The following is a 22,434-nucleotide window of genomic DNA, read 5'->3' on the forward strand; positions in this document are numbered from 1 at the left end:
GCCTCGCTTCTGTCCCCATGGTCTTTTATCCCCACGTGGTTTCTATAGATTTCTGCAATGCCCAGAGTTGTAGTCTAGTCCTGTTATCTTTGTCTTATGTCAGCTTTAGTGGTCCAAGGTGTGTGTGTGCGTGTGCACACTCGTGTCTGTGCAGGCATGTTATTGTATGCGAGTATGGAGTGTTTGTCAATGTGCTCTGACTAACTGAAGTACTGGCATGGTACTCTGACCCATGTAGGAGTAAAGAACCACGCTCCATCTTTTTGTTTGTGCCTTTCTACATTCAGGTTGGCTGTAGAAAGATCCATTTGTACACGTTTACTTTGCTAATAGATAGTTTGACATTTTTGTTCATTTTTAATCATTTTTAATTCGTAGTGTAAAGCTTTGTGGGTCCAGCCTAAGAAGACTGTCACCTCCATGGAAACAGTGGCATCTCAGTGCTTTGAAATCTGTTTTGCTGGAGACGTCACTTCGTGTGATGCAACTATTGAATGTTTTAGCCATTTTCATAGTTGAAGAGTTTTATATTTATGCAGTTGTACATTTTTTTTCAAAGTGTAATGTATATGATAATACCAAAGTCGCTGGTTAAAACCATCAGGCAGTGCAGTAGTAATACGATGTTTAGTTTGTGTGCAAACAAAATCTTAATACAACGTTGGAAATCAAAACACCTGTCGAGAGTCTGCTCTTGTCTCTTTATTTAGTCTGCAAGAGGTTGAAACAATAAACAGAAGAATGAACAATAGTCACACTTTCTCTTGATTTCATCGATCCAAAATCTTGAAGAAAAACTCCACCTGGAAGAAGAGTAGGAATGAGTTGGTCACACATCAGCAGAGTGGATGCCTCATGTCTAAAGCAAACATGCCTGCTGTGTGAGAGCAGAAGCTGTGACTTTAACTCTTCTCTGGTCTACACAGGCTCTGTTGGTCAGTCTGTTCCCAGTCTTGGGAACATGGCTGCTTAGTTAGTCACAGGCTAATGTTCAACAAGGAAGCAATTGTCCAGGCTACAGATCAGGAGTTTTCCTGAACAATGACGTCGGACGGGTCCGACCCACTGCCTGCAAAACAATGGTTTTGTTTCAAATTCCTCTGCCATTCTTGATCTCCTGAAAACCAGTGTGATGTAAGGTTGCCCCAGCCCACTGGAGTCATGAGACCCGTCTAAAGACGCCGCGTCACAGGCGAGGTGAGGGGGCTTTGTTCTTGGCTGAAGGTAGCTGTGTACGTACGAACTGTAGGACAGCATGGAAACGTATCGAAACGCTGGGCAGATGATGCGTGTGAGAGACTAACCTCTAGAATGCCGTCTTCAGGAAGGTCCGTGCAGTGGACGGCCGTTTTTACGTTGTCTGTGCCATAGAGCGCACGCAGTGTGTTAGGACGAAGAAGCCGTGCGATTTCCTGTTGGATGAAAACCGTTTGTTATAACTTCTCTGATAAAACGAGAACAAATCACCTTCAGCTTCACCCAGCTGGCAATGACTCGGCAACTTTTGTGTCTGAATGTCAAACGGTGAGCATGATGTCTGAAACTGAACATCCTGTGCCCTGGCATGTTAATTCAGCAGTGATTACTCAGCAGCTCAGCATGTGATCCTGTACAAGCTAAAAAACACACTCAGCAAAGCTTTTTATGGGCTGTATGAGGAAATTAATATCAGTGCTTTATACTCAAATACCACCGTTTTTAGCTGAGTACATACTGTCCTGCGAGGAAGTATCCCCCTTACAGATTTCTTCTGTTGATTTTTGTGACGTCAAAGTCAAATGTTTCAGATCAACAAACACTTTTCAATATTAAAGATAACCTAAGTAAACACAAAGTGCAGTTTTAAAACGAGGATTTGATCAAATGTGGGTAAAAATCTGTCAAACAACCTGAATCTTTGAGAATATAAATTGTCCTCTTCATTAAATCACGCATTAACTGTAATTAATGATGATTTTTGGAGAGGTGAGTTTATTTCACTATTCTGATTTCTGTCAGACCAGCAGAATTCAGAAATCACTTCAGTAGAGCCTGTCTGACAACATGAAGTAGACCAACAGAACATGGCCTGATCTAAGGAGATTAAAAAGGGGAAAAAATCCCTGAACAACATCTAAGACCGCACTTGGTTATGATTAAGGTCATGATTTACCAACAATAAAGAGATACGGAGCTAAATGGCCTCCAAGTGAGAGTTTCAAGGCCAAAATATCTACTGATCCTTAAAAGAAAACAAAGGCATGCCTGCATTTACCAAAAGACATCTGTGTGATTTCCAAGAGTGATGGGAAAATACTCCATATGATGCTACATGAGTGGAACGTTGTAGAAGGTCTGCTTCCAGTAACGTATGGTGGTGGTAGTGTGATGGTCTGTGGCTGCCTTGCTAACTGATGGAACCATGATTTCTGCTCCAGGAAATTCTTAGGCAGAAAGTCTGACCTTTGACCTTAAACATGCTGGAAAATGCTTCAATGTGTCTATAACATTCTACATTTCTACAATACACTTCTATAAAAACGATGAGAGCGACTCCCAGTTCTCATAAACTCTGGATTGTGGCTTTTGCTGCCAAGAGTGTTGGAACAAGTTTAGGAGTCGGTTACTTTTAAACAGAGCCAGGTTAGCCTGGATAACCATTTTGTCGATCTTTGGCGTGGAGATTAATTTGTTGACCCTTAAGAGAGGAGAAAAAACAAGAATCTGGGCGAGGTGAACGCTTTTCACAGCTCTGTTCCATCAGTCAGTTTTTCTGCATTTCTTTTTAAATTAAATCTTTTTCAGCATATTTAATAAATCTTTTTTTTAACACTGGCTTACTAACTGTAAGCCCCTTCTTTCCAGGAAAAACAACGATTTTCTTCCAACATCAACTCCTCCCAAGGTCAAAGCTGGACTCTTGCTTTTGTTCTTCCAGGAAATGAAATCCTCCCACGGGGTCCTCCGTGGAAGGAGGGGCCGCGTGTGAATAATTAATTCATCAAGACAACTAAGGTCTAAAGCAGAAGAAATGTAGAATAATGTGGTAACACATGAAGAGAAGTAAACCGTGTGATTATCAGAGACTTAAGCAGAATCTGCATCACAATCTCTCCTCGTTGATGCCTTCTGGCACAGCATGAGAGCTCACTGGAGGCAGGAAAAGGAATTCAAGGTCACAAATGTGCCCGACCCGTACGATTCATTGTCTTAAACTGCAAAAAGGAAAAAGTTTTATAGAATAGTTTACTGTTGTACAGACGTCACTAACGTCTAACAGCATGCCTGGGTCAGCACGGGACACAGCAGGACTTGGGAGTCGTATTTCCTGATATTTGGACATCTCTCCTCTGATTGGATAACAGCAACATGACCACCACTGATTCTGTTTGCTCTGTGACATTAATGTTTTACCTCCACAAATAACACAAGTCTGGAGGAGCTTCTGCTGTGTGGCTGAGTAGCTAATGCTAACGGTTAGCTCTGCTGTATCTTGAACGCTAAAACAGCAATAGCCCTCCTCGTCATGAGTCAAGATGAGTGAGTACATGCTTATTTTTATGTTCAGTCTGTGTGAAAAACTCAAGAGTGACTGATTATAATCAGAAATAATCATTAAAAATGTTTTTTCGGAGTCCCACACCTTTAAACATTTCAGTTGTGACACTGATGCCGTGGTTCTGAGTCGCTGAGGGAAGGCGAGCCTGAGGACTTGTGCAGAGTGAGAGCAGGCAGGCCTGGGTGTGGACAACAGAGGAGTTCTGTGTCCATTCTCTCTGGTATCAGGGCACATCACAAGACAAGCCAGACTCATGACTGAGTGGGTGTAGAACAAGGCAGCGGAGGGCGAGTGAGGAGGTGTGAACACCTCACTAGAGGATATCTCAGGCCTGGTTAAAGGCATACATGCCCTCTGCCTACATCTGACCCCTACCATTTAACTGATATGCCCTCAAGACTCGCACCATAAACCAGTTGTAGGTCAGTGAATCCATCAGATCAAACGTGCACTCATTGTAATTCACACTGAACCTATGCTGATGATAGATTAGTCAGCTGGAATTAATCATTAGCTTGTTTTGCAGTTAATATTTTCATACCTACGGTGTGAGGTTAATGAGCAAGGCATCTTGTCTGTAATTCCATAATGATCCGACCCCTGGAATGTTTTCACTCACACAAACAGCCAAGGAAATGTTCAGTACTGCAGGACCCCCCACCCCCCCACACTGAGGTAAGTCTGAGGTCATGAGATGATGAAACAGCCTGACCTCCCAGTTACTGAGTAAAGTCTGAAGCAATCAAAAAGGTTGCAGAGTTTTTAGAGGAGCTGGAAGCCTGAAAAGTAATCAGAGTAGAATCTGACCAGAGCGGTCTGAACAAAACCTCAAACAGAAGTCAAACGTTCATCAGAAGGCTAAAAGCAGCAGATCCGAATGTAAATGACCTTAAATACCATAACTGATGCAGCTGGTATCTACAGTTTACACACTTTGAGCCTTTACTTTGAAGTCTAAACTTTTATTCTAAAGTTTTAACATTTATTTTAAAATTAGGCCTTTTTTTCAGTTTAAGCTTTTATTTGAAGTTTGAACCTTTTTTACACCGAAGAACCGTTACCTCTTACGGGAGTTTGCTGATGCATCCTGCCCAGTACGAGTGAAGATAGCGTTAACCCTCTCAGGCTCAAACTACGTTCTGATAAAAGGACGAGCAACTAAGTCCTTCAGGGGTACTTCTGAGTTAAAACATGCTCATGAAACACGTGTGTGGAGTAATCAGGTACGTGGGTTTTAACCTGCCTCCAGACGGTTAATGCACAAGCATAAATTGGCTCTGCGTCATCTTTTACCAGATCTGTGGTTTTATCAGCTGTTTGCTTCTAACATGTCAACATGTGCATACACACGGCTTATTGTTCATTTCTGCTTTTCTATTTTATCCAAAAATTTCAGCCAATAAATCCATAAAATACTGATTAAATCCCAAAAGTGTCTGATTGAAGAGTCCACTTGTATTGAGTTTGTTTTACTAGGAGCAAGAACAAAGGCTGAACTCTAGTTATTACTTCAGTAGGAGCAGAAATAACAACATAAAACCCACCTTGTAAACTAGAGATATCCACTATGCAGAGCACGATTTATGCTAAAACACCAGAACTTTGATAAGGAGATAGTTGCATCTCACGTGTTCTGATGAGACCCTCACACTCTGAACACAATTCCTCAAAACTTCCATTCAAGAGGAACCTGATGAACAGATGATCACTTTCAAAGCAAAGACGTACAAAATAGAACTTTTCAAAGAATTGAAAGACATTTGATACGTTAGGAAGGATGCTGGTGTGACGTAAGAGGAGGACACAGATGACACTCACTGGATAAGGAGGCCCACAGAACTCCCTGAAGGTCCTGGGTGCGTCTGCACCGTGGATCTCTAGAGCCATACACGGTCCGGAGCACAGCTCGGTTATCAGAGCCTAAAACACAACAAACCGTTTCTCTTTCTTTCACTTGGGTGAGGAACTCCACAGAGAATGCTCCGGTGACCTTGTTTAGCGCTCATCCAGATCTGATCAGCTTCAGCGTTGTTTCACGTTTGTTTTCGTGTCATCAGAAGTAGCAAGTGAGAGCAGTGATGGTACTACAGCGTGGTGTTTACACTCACAGGATACTCGTCCACAACGCCTTTGTACACCTCATAAAACTCCTCTGCTTTCGCTCGATCCAGGTAGAACTGCAGAAACAACGTGTGAGGAAAAAGGACAACGTCACCCTGGAGGCTGCAGCAAGTGGAGCATTAAGGACACGAGATCATGGAGGGAAAGAGCGTAGTGTATTTATTCTGTCATCTCGGTTACCTTCAGTAGTTTTGTTAAAAGTTACGTAAATGTGACTTCAAATCTCCCAGAAGGAAGCATTTCTTCTAATCAGACTCGGACAGAAACACCGAATTCTGACTAAATCTTTGTGGGCGACAGTGGAAGAGGAGTTGCCCGCCTCATAACCGAAGGGTTGCAGGTTAAGGCCCCGTTCAGTCTCAGGTGTGTGTGTGTGTGTGTGTATGTGAGTGTGTGTGTGTGTGTGTCTGCTCCATCTTCTCGATCCCCAGTGAGTGGAATGGCTGCTTATACTGAGTAAGGATGCTCTGGAGGTTTCTTCCTGTTAAAAGGGAGTTTTCCGCTCCACTGTCGCTGCATGCTTGCTTAGTATGAGGATTGCTGTAAAGACTCTTGACACTAGTCAGTTTTACTGATTGACTTAATGAACTGACCTGTACTGGAATGTTTACTGTGTGAAGGTGCTTGAGACGACTCTTGTCGTGTTTTGGCGCTTTATAAATGAACTGAACTGAAAGAAGTTGTGTCCTTGGGCAAGGCACTTGTGGTGGTTGAAGGGACCAGTAGGGAGTGTTTACAGCAGCCTAGCTTCTGTCAGTCTCCCAGCTGTGGCTACACTGAAGCTAATCACTGCTAGTGTTTGAACGTGTGTGTGCGTGCGCGCGCGCGCGCGTGTGTGTGTGTGTGTGTGTGTGTGTGTGTGTGTGTGTGTGTGTGTGTGTGTGTGTGTGTGTGTGTGTGTGTGTGTGTGTGTGTGTGTGTGCGCGTGTGTGTGTGTGTGTGTGTGTGTGTGTGTGTGTGTGTGTGTGTGTGAATAAAAGCTGTGTCGTACCCTAGAAAGTGGTGTATAAATACAGGCCATTAACCATTTGTTACAACAGACTGAAATGAAGGGATTTTATTCCACCTAATGGACCCTAACCCTTTCACAGTAACACTGAGCAGCTTGTTAGTTCTACAGCATCGATCTGTGGGAAGCATGAAGAGTCGCTGTTAAAGCGCTAGAGTTTACAGACCTTACTCATTTCATGTGAAACAAACACAGAAAAATAATAATCACCATTCCAAGAGCTGAGATCTCAAATCCAGCTGCAGATATGGAGTTAAGAATCTTCCCAGTCAGCCCTGTGAACACATGATGCTCATCAGTCTTTATGAGCCGAGTTTACACAGAAGGACAAACACGGTATTTTAGTGCTGCAGCAATCTCAGATGTCGTCCAGATCAAATAACACCTGAATCCACTGCTGCAGTGAAGCATCTGACTATCGTGAAGTCCGGATGCATCACTACTGAACGTGCTTCTGCTCAGACATCAGCGGTACATCTCAGTGCACTGACCTCAGTCTGTCCTCTGGACAGAGTGAGATAGTCTCGCTGATGTGTTGTCTATCGAGGGAAAGCATTTTTGTCCAGGCAACCTTTTAGGAAACGAGATAGTGAACTGTACATCCCATCAAAGAGCTGGGTCTTTGCTGTAGAAGTGGTGCAGCTGCAGTGACTCTGAAGGTCAGACTGCTGCAGACACACAATTGAATCAAGGCGCCAGTCTCGTAATCTCAGTCTGATAAAAAGTAGCTTGTGTACCTGTCACCCAGGACGGTTTTCATTAACTCTAAATGCTGCAGCGCAGACGTTCAATAGGAACCAGGCGTAGCCGCCGTCTGTGGATCTCTCCCTCCCTACGTCACAGTCCAGTTATGTGCACTAGGTAATAGCCTGAGTCCTTTGTGCCCTCCCCAGGACTGCACAGGTTCCACACACTCCTCGCAGCGCCACAAAGCAGCTGCTGCTGTTGCTAGGAGATACTATTCCAGGAGCCTGGCAACAGAAGCTTCTCTATTCCGGTCATGTCTGAGTGAATTTTCACTCACAGCGTCCTTCATGGCCACGGTGACAGGCCGTCTTGACGACATAAATGAGCTACTGAAGAGATTTCTGAGGGGAGATCAGAGCAGAGCTTTTTGTCGACCTCAGCTGGACAAATCATTCAGCCTGGTTTCTATTCTTGGCTCGGACCAAATATATCACGGCTCTGAAGGTAAACAGTGTGGGAGTCACTTCTAGCAGTGAAACTGACGCCTGAGTAGGAGCTTTGAAGTTTTAACAATGCCACACTTTCTGAGAGATAACTGATTCGTTTTAACTGAACTGTTTTAAGAAGCGCCAAACTTCTTGTAGCACATCAAACACATCAGCTTAAGCGAGACATTGTTTAAGATATGTTCTGCTACGGATCAGCGTTCATGGTTCCATCATTTACAGGAAGTGGCCCAGGTCCTGCAGCAGCAAAACTGCCCCAGACCATCATACCACCATCACCATGCTTCACTGTTGGAATGAGGATACTTCACTGAAATGAAGTGTTAGTTTTACACTAAATGTAATGTGAGATGAGTCTTATGGATTATTACGGTCAGTAGAACCTCTCTGTCGCCATGGTTGATTCATGACCTCTGACCTTAATGAGGTCTGCAGTGCTTTGGTGATGTTGGGTTCTTTAGACCAGAGCATGGAGATCTTTTAGCCTACTTCATGTTGTTGGACAGGTTCTGTTGAAGTTAGTGGCAGTAAGCAGGCCTGGGTGTGGCTGGTGAAACTCACCCCAGCTCTACAAATATGTTTAATCACAAATAAATCAGGACGTAACATGGGGAGCAATTATTGTTCCACATAAAACTACTTTTTTTAAATTTATTTGGACCCCCTAATGAAGGAAACCTTCATTTGAAAACGCCGGGGTTTGATAAAAAGTTTATATACGAGCACAGAGCACTATCACTGTGACCTGTCAGGAATGATTAACACAGCCAACAACCACCGGTATTCACTGAGCAAATGTTGAAATCCATGCGTTCGGACCGAGCTGGTTTATCACCGCGGCTCGTTGCAAGCTTAACTGTTGCTCAACGGTGCCTTGCAGACAAACAAAGCATGCCCACTTGTATTCTCTCTCACCGCCTCCTTTCTCAAGCCAAAGATTTGAACGTGCCCTAGCAGGCTAAGCGTGGCTGTAACTGCAGAAATAACAAAAGTGGGCGATCTGTTCTGTTTAGGTGCAGCATGAAGGCAGGCCAGAGAGCAGCGGTGCACAGATACACCATGGCTTTATTATCGCCCAGAGGCAGTGGACGGAAATAAGCCTTGCTTTCACAAAACCTTTATAATGAATCATTTTGTCGGTTTTTTTTTCTGACTTTTCTGACTCTGGGGAATACAGCAATAAACTCAATTTCACTTAGGGGTGGAAAATCCCTTTAAGTTTATTTCAGGGACCATTGAGAGCGTTTCCATCGTAAATGCAAGGGTACATGAATTTATACATGTATGTGCAATATAATGTCACGCTGGCTCAAACTGAAACATAAAGACAGTCAGATACCAGAGAAATGATGAAACTCAAGATACAACAAGATATTAGTGGATCTGTAGTTATTACTGTATGTTCTCTGCTGTAAGTGCAGAACAAAAGCTGGGGTCCACCTCCAGTCAACAGCTTTCTGTGTGCAAACATCAGCTCTGCACAGAATTTCACATTTCACAGCTCAGAGCTCTGGTGGCATGCCCCGGGAGCAGGGATCAGCACTGGGATTTGGAAAAATCCAAGGCCATTTTGGAAACCACATGGTGGCTTTGTTGGGGAGGGGGGGGGGAAACAAGCCAGCAGCACAGGAACTCAAAATAACAAAATACAAATAAAAGTGAGATATTTTGCCATGCCTGAGTGACTCCTTACCTGCTGATACAGCGTGGGGTTTGATGATACAACAAGTGCAGTCTGTGAACAGGGCTGTGTTGGAGGGGCCATGGCCGACCGTGGAAGGAAAAAAGAATTCCAGCTCCTTACAAAAACAAACACACAAACTTTAATGATCATGACCGTTCCAGGAAGTGCGATTCTCAGACTACTGAAGGCACAAGAGAGCGAGAACAAAGTCAAAATCCTCACTCTTGCTGCTACAGCTATGGAGTCAGAGCCATGGGCCACATTTTTGATGGCGTCTGTTCCAAACTGTGCACGGATGCTCTGTGGCGCCTCTGTTAACGCCACAGCAGAGTCTGCAGGTCCCAGGAGCTCCCTCCAGATCGACAGGGCCTTGTCACCCACCAGCTCCATGGCAACCACTGGCCCAGAGGACATGAAGTGCACCAGCGCACTGCAAAACAGAGTCACGTTGGAGCTGATTTGAATTTAAAAAACTCTAAAATGTCACCATCACAGGTTGTGGTCGGAGTGCTAGATGGCAATCACAACCCTTCTCTGCTCAGAACTGGGAGATCATTTACACGAGCACTCACCTGAAGAAAGGCTTTGACTGATGTTCCACGTAAAAGTCTTCCGCTTGGCTCCTGTAAAGCAACAAAACCATCCACCAAAGTCAATGGGTGACCAAATGATGCAGCACTTCTCACATGTCTGTTGGCCAGATGACTGTTATTAACAGAGTTTAGTGATAGCGGTGATTTGCTTTGGAAAAAACAATAACAGCAGAAAAAAGAACATTTTAGTAATAACTCAAAAGTATTTTCCAGAGCGCCGTTCACAGACAAGATTAGCACAAAGCGCTGCACAACTGGACGGGACATTGTGTATCCAAATAAAGCTGAAATTATAAAAAAGGGAAAAATATACATCACAGTCAGATCCATCGTGATCAGGGAGAACGTGACAGAAGAGAAAAAATAACAGCAAAGGTTTAACAGAGGGAGGCCTGGTTGAACAGGTTGGTTGTCAAATGTTTTTATGAAAGCCTCTCCAGCCTGAGTTTGGACAGAAAGCTGGTCCAGTGTGGGAGCCTCTTGGTTCTCGCTCCAGCGTGTGGAACAGCAGGTTCTGCGACATGCGAGGCCGTGGGGATAAAAGCTGGGGTAGGTGGTCAGGTGCCTGGCCGTTCAGAGCTCTGTAGGTGAGCACATGCACCTTAAAGCAGATTCTATCATCTACAGGGAGAGAGTGTGAGGTGAGTCTGCCTGTTGGATTTTGTTAAAGAGACAATGTGTAGTTTTTACCAGTCATTTCTGGAAATATCCATCCAAAATGAATGAAATGATGCCCTTCTGATGAAAAATATTGGCGACTTTGTAACATATAACCATAAAAATTTGCTTTAAAATAAATAGGAGCTAGTCTAAGTCTCTGGGCGACGCCATATTAGATGCCATGCTTCCTTCTACAGCAGCCCATGAGGACAAAATACACGTTGTTTTACAGGATCACTTCTTTACTAGTTGCCAGTGATGAAAGGGAGTCTGATGTGCTCCCCAGGGCTTTTTGACCCTAACGGGCATCCCTTGGTAAGGTCTTACTCCAACACAAAAATATTGCTTGCTTGCAATGACTTAGGTATCTACTGCCCCCTATCGACAGGTAAATGCCCACTAAGAATCTGGCTTCTGCTTCTGAATGGCTTGAAGGCATGAGAGGGGTGATTTGTTCAGACTAGCAAAAAGAAACGCGATGAGACAAAGTTATGGATTGTTTTTCCCAGATTTGCTATTGAAATGGTAACATGGTAGGGTTCTACAACCTCCCAAGGCACTTCACAACACAATCAGTCATTCACCCATTCACACACTGGTGGGGATGAGCTACGATGTAGCCACAGCTGCCCTGGGGCGCACTGACAGAGGCGAGGCCAAGCACAGGCGCCACACCAGCAGCATTCTCTGTCTGAAGCCGGGATCGAACCTGCAACCTTCCAACAAACCCGCTCTACCTTCTGAGCTACGGCAGTCCCACGAAAGCATTTTACAGATTTTTGAGATGTTTCATGAAAGAAACCAGAACCTCTTTTACTAAGAAAGACATTTTTTATTGAATTATGTGCTATTTTCATTTTTAATAATAATAATAATAATGTTGGTTTGAAGAGACTTTTTAAAGACCAGTGAAGAGGAAGACAAAGAAGTGAATAATGCAAACAATAAACTACTGAAGACATTTACAGAGCAGAGGCCACAGTCATGTGAGGGGAGTTTTCCACAACATGTAATTAAAAGGATGTATTTGGGAATTTTCTGTGATAGACCTACACAAAATATTCCATACTGGAGAACTGATGTTTTAATACAGAGAATGAAAAGGCAAAACAGAAAGTATTTATATGAAAAAGTTGAAATTTTTAGTCAAAATTGGTGCTTGTTCAAAATCAAGAACCAATGAGCTCCTATAGAAAGTTAATCATGAAACAGACCTGAAGGATTAATGGTCCCCGAACTCAGTCAGACTGTTTTAGTCGTTTTAGGGACTGAAATGGGTTTTTACACAGCTTCTGCTTCTACATGAGAAGTAAAATAAAATAAATGCATGTCTCAAACCCAACAACACAGAACAATTACAGCATTAGTTTCTACAAAACAGGTTCTGCAGTCAGTGGGGTTGAGGAACCTGTAGGTTACATATGAACAAACGTGTGCTTTGAGCCTATTTTACACTTTTATGTTTCATTTGTGAAAAACACCAAGTTCAGTTCCTCAGAAAAACTGCAGACTTTAGCTAATTTTAGGAATATCCTAAAAACAAGTTAAAGTGTGCAAAAAAAAAGTTCCTTGAGCTGATGAGTTGTTTTTGTTTGTTTGTTTGTTATAAAGTGAGTAATAAGTGAGTGCAGAGTTTCACATTTGCGTGGCGGCCGCTTCCAGCTAACTTTGGTCATCTGGATGCAGTGGAGGAAATGAAGGAACCAGCAGAGGCAGAACCAGAACCGGGCCAAAGTCTGGGATCAGTGCAGCTACATGCAGATTGGCTAATGCTAAAGCTAACGGGTAGCAGTCTCACGATCACGTGGCGCACAGAAAAACACGTGATGATGGTAAAACTAAAGAAAGACTAAACCCTACAAGCGTAAAGTCCCCACCATCCTCTTTACTCTGCATCCTGCAGCGCTACGGATCAGAACCAGAACCAGAACCGCTGCAGATACGTCACATTACTGCTACAAGTATACGGCAAGCCGTTGTAGTATATAATTCACAAACGCTTCTGACTTTGAACATAATATGAACTGGATGATTGCCAACCTGTACGTAACAGACATGCCACCGTTACACTGTTAGCAGCAGAAATTAAATGTTATTACCGTTTCCAACACAAATGCATGTTAATGAAATGCATTATAGTTTACTGGATATATCTGTGTTTTTGACTAAGATGAGTGTTAACAATACGAACCTAAAATGTTACTGAAACGTAGGTAAAATATTTTAAAGTATTTTTAACTATAAATATCAGATGGGAAAAAGGGAACTAAACACCAATCTAACGCATATTATTGAGCCTTTTATAATAATAATAATAATAATAATAATAATAATACTTTGAACTTATATAGCACTTTTCTAGACACCCAAAGACGCTTTCACACACTCTCACATTCACACACTGCTAGCGATGGTAAGCTACTTGTAGCCACAGCCGCCCTGGGGAGGTCTGACAGAGGCGAGGCTGCCATTTGGCGCCGTCGGCCCCTCTGACCACCACTAACACAGGCAAGTTGGGTGAAGTGTCTTGCCCAAGGACACAACAGCAGGATACCCCTGGCGGGGATACCCCTGGCGGGAGCTGGAGTCGAACCCGTGACCCTACGATCATGAGGCAACCCGCTCTACCACCTGAGCTACTGCTGCCCCAAAGAGTCTGTTATTTCAGCCTGATCATTTTGTTGTTTAATTTCATATTTTTTAGCAGCAAACCAGTTTTGTTTCACTTGAAAAGTTGTCAAATGGAATATTCTATTAATCAACAGAAGCTTAGATTAGAACACTTAACGAAAACATATTCAGTCTTTTAAAAAGCGAGGCAGTTGAATGCACAGAGTGTGCATGTGCTGGCGCACGGTCAGGATGGTACCACCTCTGCCTCAGACTGAGCCAGGAAAACCCCCGCCTGAGTGAGTATGCATGTGTCTACGATCTTATCATACGTTAAAATAATTTCAAAAACCTCTTGGAAACTAAACACTGGATGCACATCTGGAGCTTTTGGAGTCGATATAACTCAGGAAGGCTGCAGGTGATCGTAGCCAGCACAACAACTACAACTCTGACTAAAACGAGGATTAAACCAAAACAGTTCATCAGTTAATCTTAGTATAAAACATTCAGATGATGAAAAGTGGCGGGTAAACTGTTTCCATTTGATGACATTATGATCAAGCATTTAATAAAACTAATAAATGCAAATCTTCATTAGACAGACACTAAGCATACGGCAACCTTACCATGTGAGCTTGGTCATTTTTGCTTTGGTCACCATTAGCTTGGAGGCATTTATCAACTCCAGGATGTCTCCGATCTTACTGACCATATCTGGTTTTATCAAAGCAAGAGTCCTGGAAAAAAGATGCAAAATGGTTATAAAACATCACGGGCATCTTCAGCACACACTGTTTCCAGGTTTGTTCCACGTAGGCTGTGGTTCTGAAACAACCATCAGTCTCTGCTTCCAATCCAAACTGCTCTCCCGAGTCCCATCTGTTGGTTGGTAAGCAGGTGACGAGTAGCTTTTATTAACCTTTGAATTTGGAGTTTTGAATAACAGGAATTAAATCTTTATTCTTTTCACAAAAGCCTTTAGTCTTATTGACACTTGTTCAGAAAATGTCCTGTTTTATTAGCCTCCTTCCTTCAAGGTGCCTTCTACTGCTGCTCTTTTTAAATAGGCAACTCCAGGAAAAAGCTGGTTGATTTTAAACCTCCATCATTCCAGAAACACATGAAGCATATTAATAGGTTTTAAACCTTTCATGCCTCAGCACTTTTGCTGGTAAAATTCTAGTTTCTTGGACCTGCAGACAAGCAAAGTGATCTGTGTGACCTTCACATGCATGCGCACCCCAAACACTTCAAGTTCATTCAGTCTGCTACAGACTTACTCACATGTGACATGTGTTATCTCAAGGATTAGCTGTTGCACTTTCTAAAAACAAATTTGATCTTCTAAATAAAAAAATATTAAGTTTTTTTAAGTCTGACTCAAAAGTTATAATCAGCTTAAAAAGTAAATCAAATAACTTAAACAAGCAAAAGTTGTATCTTTACATTATAAATTACAGAAAAATACGACGACAATAAATGAGTGCATGGTGTCTCTGAGTTCTACTTTCTGACTGAATATGACGCAGCTCACGTCTACGAGGTACAGTATGTGCAGAAATTAGACGGGATAACAAAGACTTACTGCTCGGCCCAACTAATCATACCTTTCCTTTTCGCTGCCAAGTTTGTTTGCCGTGAACTGATCTCCATAATCTACTAAATGTAGCTGCCGAGAGAAGATATTGAGTCGATTCCCCACGAATAAATCTTCCTGATTGACGCTGTCACATTTGGTCCTCTTCAAATATTTCTTTCGATTCTTCAAATCATACTACAAATTAAACAAACAAAGGAATTATTCATAACAAAACAAAGAGTTTAAAAAGTAAATGTGTTTGTAATCTGTTCCAGTGCTGTTTGTGTCATCGTTAAAGAGCAAGTCACCCCCTACAACAAACTTACTTCACTCCCACTTCATGTTTGAAAAATGCAACAAATGCTGTTGCTTGGCAGACCGAGAGGGCGGAGCCGCTAACAAATACACACACACACACACACACACACACACAGGCTCACAATGGCATTACGACATCATGATATACCAGATGACATCATAGCATACCTCTTAGCCAATAGCGGTGGCAGATTTAGATTCAAATACAGTGCAGAATCTTTCCGTGATGATGGCACAACACTGACAGTTTTAGGCAGAATATTTGAATTTTAACCAAGATGCACTGAACTGCCAAATTATTGACTACATGTGTCTGCAGCATGATTAGACACTCCTTTATATAGTTTATCAGCAAAAAAAAAAAAAGTGATTTGGGGGTGACTTGCTCTTTAAGTTGCACCTAGAATATACTGACAAACAGTAAAGTCTTATGTCATAACTGCTGCAGCAAAAGCAAACCATTTCCACGGAGCCATCTGTAATGTAGAAGAACAGAAGGAAGCGTCGCAGGAGAGATGCATGCTGATCAAACCATTCGGCAAGGAAAGCATATCGATCTTCCTAAAAAAAATAAAATGAGTAAGATAAACATATTTTTAAAAAGCTTGACAAGCATTTAAATTGATATGAAGACATTATAGTGGTTCCCTAACCCACTAGTCACTGATACATGAACAACCAAAACTGACAGACTGAAACTCTGATCTGGAGCCTCAAGAGGTGATACGGTACAAAGGTGAATTTTCTATGAAATGAAAAATGAGATGGACAACTCTGAGAATCGTTTTCACTGGACAATAATTCAACAACACTGTCTTCAGTCAGAGGGCTCTTTACGTCCACTGCAACACAGATCATTACAGGAGACACCCACCGCAATCACCCCTGGTGGTCGCAGGATCCTATGTTAGCGAGAAACAGCTCTGAACTCATTACAGTTGAACTGAAACGGATAAATAAAATTACACTGAACCAGGTTTACAAACCCATAACAGCAGTTAACTGTCTGAAGTCGCTTTTAACCTCGTCAATAAAAACTTGACATAAATACAAGCCCTAACCCATAAGTTCACCCCAGAGTCATGAAAATCTGAAACTATGTAAACAGTCGCTGCTAAGCTAAAGCTAACCACTTCTCGTTAGATGTGTTCACACTCAAACGTGAAATCTAGACTATCATGAGTATTTATGTATCTTTTATGAAAGCGGGGACTTTTAACTTACCATATGTACGATTTCACAAGACCAGCAAACTCTATAAGCACCGTTACGAACAAATATGTCCACAGGTTAGCCGTTGCTAACTATAAGTTGTTTCTATAGCAACTGTACCGAAAATGGTGTTACGTTCACGCAAACTTGAGCGGTAGTAAATTTCAGTTTTACGTTTATTTATCTAATCACGTCACGTACTTAAGGTTATAGTAGTCTCAAACGTTTAATGAGAGTAAAAAGGTTAAAATATTACACCATGTACTTACAGACATACACAATATTTGCTGACTCACATTGCATTACAGTGAAAAATGTGGCTTGAAAGTGTATCGTGTATTTTTATGAAAACATTTAAGATATTTAAGATGTTACAAGAATTAAAATGCAATACAAATGTACACATGGCCTGTCTCCGCTGTATTTCGTTGTCAAACGCGCCATCTTGCGGTGACTTGTAAAATCAATGAAGCGTTTAGTTATCAAGTATTCTGACGGTACCCAAACGCAACAGTTGACCTTTAGATTACCCGGAAAAACAACACAGTACCTCGTTTGGGTACTTTCTACTCTCTCGACTTGAACAATTGTTTTGCTAATTAATGGGTTCTGCTGCTCGTCTTAGACAGTTCATACACGATAACAGGCCGGTGATCCTGGATGGAGGACTAGCTACTGAACTGGAAGCACAAGGAGCCAAACTTCAGGTGAAAATAAATTCAATTCAATTCAGAAATACTTTATTAATCCCAGAGGGAAACTGATTGCTGTAGTAGCTCAGAATAATAATAATAATCAAGTCATCAAAGAGTTGTTGTATATTACAATGGATGTTGGCAGGAAGGATCTCCAGTAGCGGTCAGTGTTGCAGCCAAACTGAAGAAGCCTCTGACTGAAGACACTCTTCCGTTGTCGGACAGTCTTGTGAAGAGAATGCTCAGGGTTGTCCATCATTTTCTTGATTCTCTGGAGAATCCTTCTTTGCATCATCTCCTCCAGCGGTTCTGAAACTCTGGCTGAGTCCTTGAAAGGGCTTGGAGTTCCTCCATCTGGTTGGCCAGTGATCTCACATCGCCCATTATGATCGATGGAAGAGATGGTTTGAATTTCCTCTTTCTCTGTCTCCGTTTTGCTCCCGCTTTGCACCCACGCTTCTTGCGTTTTAGCTCATTTGGCATTTGTGGCTTCAGTTGAGGTATTATTTCAGCCTTTCCAATGTCAATCAGCTGCTCCCGACTGTAAACCGGCTTGTTGCCATGGTTACGCATCATAACAAATGCTCAAAAAGTGAAAAAAGCTAAAAAATTGCAGTAAAAATCCTCCAAGCTTCACAGCACCAGAAACAGGAAAGTAAAGTGTCCAAAAAATACAGTTTTTCTTGAGAAACTAGAAGAAAAAATGCCCAAGAAAAGGCTAAAAACAAAACAACCCACATTTTTAAATCTGTGCTGTACCTGTGGCCTATCATTAGTAGTCTTTATCTTTTGCACTGGTCAGACTCATATTAGACAAACTAGGTAATATAAACAACTTAGTGCCCTTTATGTTGTGATCCTGATTAGGTCATTTTTATCTGGTCAACAGTTTTAAGGTTACATATTTCTAATAGTTTTGTGACGTAAGACTTGTTATCAGAAACATTTATTCTTCTGCAGATATTTACAGGGCTGTAAAAAGTATTCACCTGTTTTTGCCTTTTTGTCACTTTTAAATGTTTCACGGCAGCCAACAATTTTCCGTTTAAAATCAGTATTTTTCAGATATCAAAACATGTAGATTTTGTAAGCTAAACTAAATGTGTGTGTGTGTGTGTGTGTGTGTGTGTGTGTGTGTGTGTGTGTGTGTGTGTGTAGGGAGATCCTCTGTGGAGCGCCAGGCTTCTGCACACCAATCCTCAGGCCATTAAAGATGCTCATTACAGGTGGGGTCATCCAAAACTTGAAGGCGGTTAAAAATAGTTTTTTCCCATTTTTAATATCCATTTTTGATCACAGGCTTCTTGCATGAGGCATCCAAGTGTTGTAACATTAATGTGAATATTTGAACAAAAACACACTAGAATAAACCTTTTGATTTCCAATTAGATTTTTAAAAATGCAGTTTTAAATCCTAAATTTTATTGCAGTGTTTTTATTTTATTTTATTATTTCTCGTGATGAATGGTTGCTTGTGCACAAGCGCAGGTTTCTCCTCAGCGGTGCTGATGTCATCACAACAGCCACATACCAGGCGAGCATCCAGGGATTTGTCTGCCACCTGAATGTGAGCTCCGACTGTGCCAGAGAGCTGCTGATGTCAGGAGTTAATCTGGCTAAAGAAACAGCTGAGAGTTTTGCTTCTGGTATAAAAAAATCACTTTACAATCTGCGCTGAGCTGTTGATTCGTGTGTAAGTTGTGTTCGTCTGTCTCATTTAAAGGAGAGAGGCATCCTTTAGTAGCAGGTTCTGTTGGACCGTATGGGGCCTTTCTTCACAATGGCTCAGAGTACACTGGAGCTTATGCAGAGGAGATGAGTGTTGAAGTGAGTGGATCCCATCTGACTCCGTCACAGAGTCGGACTTGTTTTCTCGAACGTTGATCGCTGTGTCAGATAACGTAAAACTGCTCATTTACCGCAGGACAAAAATGGCAGTTGATGTGTCTGGTTTTCCTTTTAGGAGCTTAAATCGTGGCATCGACCGCAGGTCGACGGTTTAGCTGCAGCCGGAGCTGATCTCATCGCCTTTGAGACAATCCCGAGCATCAAAGAGGCAGAGGCTGTGGTGGAGCTGCTGAGAGAGTTCCCAAACTCTAACGCCTGGCTCTCTTTGTCCTGTAAGGTAACCACAGCTTGTAAAGTCAAACAGAAAAGGACTAAACTTTCAGACGCAAAAGGACTTGTTGTGTGGTGAATCTCCCATCAGGATGAGAAGCACGTGTCAGACGGCAGCCTATTCTCAGAGGCCGTGCAGGTCGCCTGCAGGTCGTCTCAGCTGCTTGCTGTAGGAGTCAACTGCTGTCCTCCAGCGGTGGTGGAACCACTGCTGGACTCTGCTAGATCCCTGCTGAGCCCGGATAAGAGCTGGGTAGTGTACCCCAACAGCGGGGAGACGTGGCACACTGAAAGGGGGTGAGTCTGTGGCTGTGGTCACAAACTGGGTTTTTAGTTAATCAGTTAGAAATCCAGTGTTTGTTTTCTGAGAATTTCATTCAAATCTATCCAATGGTTCATGGTAGATTTTGCAACCGCACACAGGCAAAAACATTATAACAGGTCTAACGTCAGCCCTAATCAAGATTTTTGGCTCATCTGCATTTCAGACAAGTTACTTTTATGTGATTGTTGTACAAATATGTCTCTCAAGGATGTTTCAAACAACTGTTTGGGTTTTATTCCCATAAAAAGGTGGCAAACATCTGGAGATGTTCCAGGATGGACACCTGATCTGAGTCTTACCTGGGTGAAGCAGGGTGTCGCTCTGATAGGTAAAACCAGTGGTTTTCTCATTCATTCATTCATTCATTCATCTCAGGGTTCATAGGATTGTTTCTCGGCTGTGTTTGTGTCCTACAGGTGGATGCTGCCGTGTTGGTCCTGCTCAAATTGCTGTGTTAAGACAACAGTTAAAAGGAACCTGAACATCATCACACACACACACACACACACACACACACACACACACACACACACACACACACACACACACACACACACACACACAGTTAAACCATGCTTATGTCGGGACATCTTTGCAGCACGTTGCTATAAACTAAAGCTGAAACTGAGCTGGAGCACCTCGTCATGTCCAGAGCGATTTCAAACTCGTTCATAAGAAGTTTAATAAAGGAAAGCGTTGTGTTACTGACGTGTCCTTAAACTACTTCCATTCTTTCTTTTCACCACTCATGAAGTTCCCTGTCTTAGTCTTAATATTGAATCATTGAGTGTTCAGCATTGGATAAAAGTGTGTGTGTGTGTGTGTGTGTGTGTGTGTGTGTGTGAACACGTGTAGGAGTACAAATACTCGTCTTACCAAATTGACGTCATCAGACCAGACGTGAAGAAGAGTTTAGAGAGCTTTGAATCCTTCTTGCAGGACAAAAGAAGCATCAAACAAGGAGAAAACCACTATAAATGTGTCTGTGGTTCGTGGCAGCCACACTGGGGGAGAAGAGACTGCTGAGGCGTCAGACGTGACATCTGGTTTGCAGTCTTATTTACACATTTTTACAACCTACGCAAATACATGACACAGTCAGAACTCACATCATTGCTGCTCATGTAAACTGAAGTACAACATGTGTGTGATTCATGGCATAAGGCAGAGTAGAAAATAACGTCTACACCCGTTCGCTTATATTTCTCTGTGTTCCGAGGAGCCGATGGGAATGGGAGGAGGCTTCCTATAAGGAATGTTTTATTTCTTTCTGCAGATAACGTAAGCATCGGAAAAGTTTGTTATTGTAATGTTACTGAATTGCCACCAGAGGGAAACGTGTCCAACAGACGCAGCTTCCACGGATCAAAGAAGATGAGGAAGAGATTTAGTGTGTTGGCATGTTCGTGGTCCAGCTGTTGCTGATTCCTTCAACCACTTAAGTCACTATAAGTCATAGTTATCTTTTAAAAACCAAAAGGTAATTGTTTAGAGATTTATTTACTGAATGAAAATTTTTTAATGAAAATAAAACGTGAATTTTGAACATAGCTTGCGTAATAACACTAAATCATCACAGGAGTGCAGCCATCAGTAGAAGTTTTGCTTTAAACCAAAGATTTAAAAATAAACATCACCATTTCAACACCAGTTTCCCTCAGAATTCAGCGTTCGATAATGCAACTGGGCTGAGCCTTCTCTTTCAAGTCAAATGTCAAATCTAGCGGTGCACCATTTTTTAGACCTAAAGTTGCCCACATCACAGCTGAGCTTCAGGCGGCAGGTTTTGGACTTCCTGATATTTGGACATCTCGCTCTGGATTGGATAACAGCACGACTTGTAACACGGATGTTTTATCTCCACAAAAAGTCTGGAGGAGCTTCTGCTGTGTGGTGATGTTGCTAATGCTAACAGCTAGCTTCTACCAGTCGAGACATTCTCTGCGGTTTACTGGACGATAAACAGCAGCCTTCCCCGTCACAAGTCAAAATGGGTGAGTCCATGAATGTGTGACGTAGATCTGTCAGGAGTTTTTAATTCTAGAGTTTGACCGTCTATTTTCTACCAAAAGCTAACGCAGGAGGTAGATGTAGGATATTATTTTCATGTTCAGCCTGCATGAAAAACTCAGAGTGAGCAATTATAATCAGAAATAATCATTTAAAAATGAGTTATCAGTGAACCACACCTTAAATGCTTGATGGACATGTTTCCATCCAATCCCTTTAGATCACATTTGTGACGATTCCCAAATTTTAACCACTGGCTGCTAACCCAGTTCATCCATTATCTGGAGTGTGACTGAACTGGAACCAGACTGAGCTATAAAAATAAAAGCAAGAAAAACAAAAATGACCGTCAGTTCTCAGCGTTTCTATTAAAACTGCATTTATTGTAAAATAATGAACAACTACAACAAACCCATTTGAGAAGTTCTGCAGAGTCACATCTGTGTTGGGTCAAACACAAACGGGTCTACAGAGGTGCAAACAAACATCTAGACATGGAAATAAACCATGTTTGTTCCATTTTCAGAGAAGCCCGTACAGCTTCCAGCTTTCCAGAGACGGATAAAGAGCACAACTGTTACTGGAGGACTGGCAAAGCACAAGAAAACACCAGCTGCTTTCACAACACTTGGACTGGACGGCATTTCCACCGAGCGAACCAGGGTGAGCGGAACAAGCTCACTTCCTGGTTCCTGCACAGGCAACAATGGAGGCTTTTCACCATCAAACTGAGAATATGGTTAAACGTGTGTTTGAGGCAGAACTA

At 42.3% G+C, this 22,434-nt stretch overlaps 2 protein-coding genes across 6 annotated transcripts; one reads left to right on the forward strand and one right to left on the reverse strand.

Moving 5' to 3' along the window:
* Positions 1–684: 684 nt before the first annotated feature.
* Positions 685–16,663, reverse strand: nme7 (NME/NM23 family member 7). 4 transcript variants are annotated; one of them, XM_015962378.3, is made up of 12 exons: positions 16,533–16,663; positions 15,768–15,869; positions 15,019–15,185; positions 14,038–14,148; positions 10,118–10,168; positions 9,768–9,975; positions 9,555–9,660; positions 6,879–6,943; positions 5,647–5,715; positions 5,357–5,458; positions 1,305–1,412; positions 685–803 (listed from the first exon to the last, which is right to left on the reverse strand). In XM_015962378.3, exons 1-12 carry the CDS (start codon positions 16,533–16,535, stop codon positions 771–773), a joined length of 1,125 nt encoding a protein of 374 aa, XP_015817864.3. In that variant the 5' UTR covers positions 16,536–16,663; the 3' UTR covers positions 685–770. The 4 variants fall into 4 exon arrangements, 3 of the variants coding, with proteins under 3 accessions (XP_015817864.3, XP_015817865.3, XP_015817867.1); XM_015962379.3 differs by having other exon boundaries at positions 15,768–15,865; positions 16,533–16,652; XM_015962381.3 differs by lacking the exon at positions 5,357–5,458.
* Positions 16,664–17,027: 364 nt separating this feature from the next.
* Positions 17,028–20,366, forward strand: zgc:172121 (homocysteine S-methyltransferase YbgG). Of its 2 annotated transcripts, none has more exons than XM_015962382.3 (8): positions 17,028–17,227; positions 18,374–18,441; positions 18,704–18,861; positions 18,939–19,042; positions 19,179–19,340; positions 19,425–19,630; positions 19,907–19,986; positions 20,075–20,366. In XM_015962382.3, exons 1-8 carry the CDS (start codon positions 17,123–17,125, stop codon positions 20,137–20,139), a joined length of 948 nt encoding a protein of 315 aa, XP_015817868.3. In that variant the 5' UTR covers positions 17,028–17,122; the 3' UTR covers positions 20,140–20,366. The 2 variants fall into 2 exon arrangements, with proteins under 2 accessions (XP_015817868.3, XP_015817869.3); XM_015962383.3 differs by lacking the exon at positions 17,028–17,227 and adding an exon at positions 17,481–17,619.
* The last annotated feature ends 2,068 nt before the right edge of the window (positions 20,367–22,434 follow it).

This window comes from Nothobranchius furzeri, chromosome 16 (genome assembly GCF_043380555.1).
Source record: "Nothobranchius furzeri strain GRZ-AD chromosome 16, NfurGRZ-RIMD1, whole genome shotgun sequence".
NCBI classification, from domain to species: Eukaryota; Metazoa; Chordata; class Actinopteri; order Cyprinodontiformes; family Nothobranchiidae; genus Nothobranchius; species Nothobranchius furzeri.

Bases quoted from the DNA above. Each gene is read 5' to 3' on its own strand.
- nme7 (XM_015962378.3), bottom strand. The intron at 14,149-15,018 runs GTATGATTAGTT...TCTTTTTTCCAG, and splicing joins CTTGGCAGCGAAAAGGAAAG to GACTCTTGCTTTGATAAAAC. The intron at 1,413-5,356 runs GTGAGTGTCATC...TTCATCCAACAG, and splicing joins TCTGTGGGCCTCCTTATCCA to GAAATCGCACGGCTTCTTCG.
- zgc:172121 (XM_015962382.3), top strand. From the start codon at position 17,123: ATGGGTTCTGCTGCTCGTCTTAGACAGTTCATACACGATAACAGGCCG. The intron at 18,862-18,938 runs GTATAAAAAAAT...TCTCATTTAAAG, and splicing joins AGCTGAGAGTTTTGCTTCTG to GAGAGAGGCATCCTTTAGTA. The intron at 19,631-19,906 runs GTGAGTCTGTGG...TCCCATAAAAAG, and splicing joins ACGTGGCACACTGAAAGGGG to GTGGCAAACATCTGGAGATG.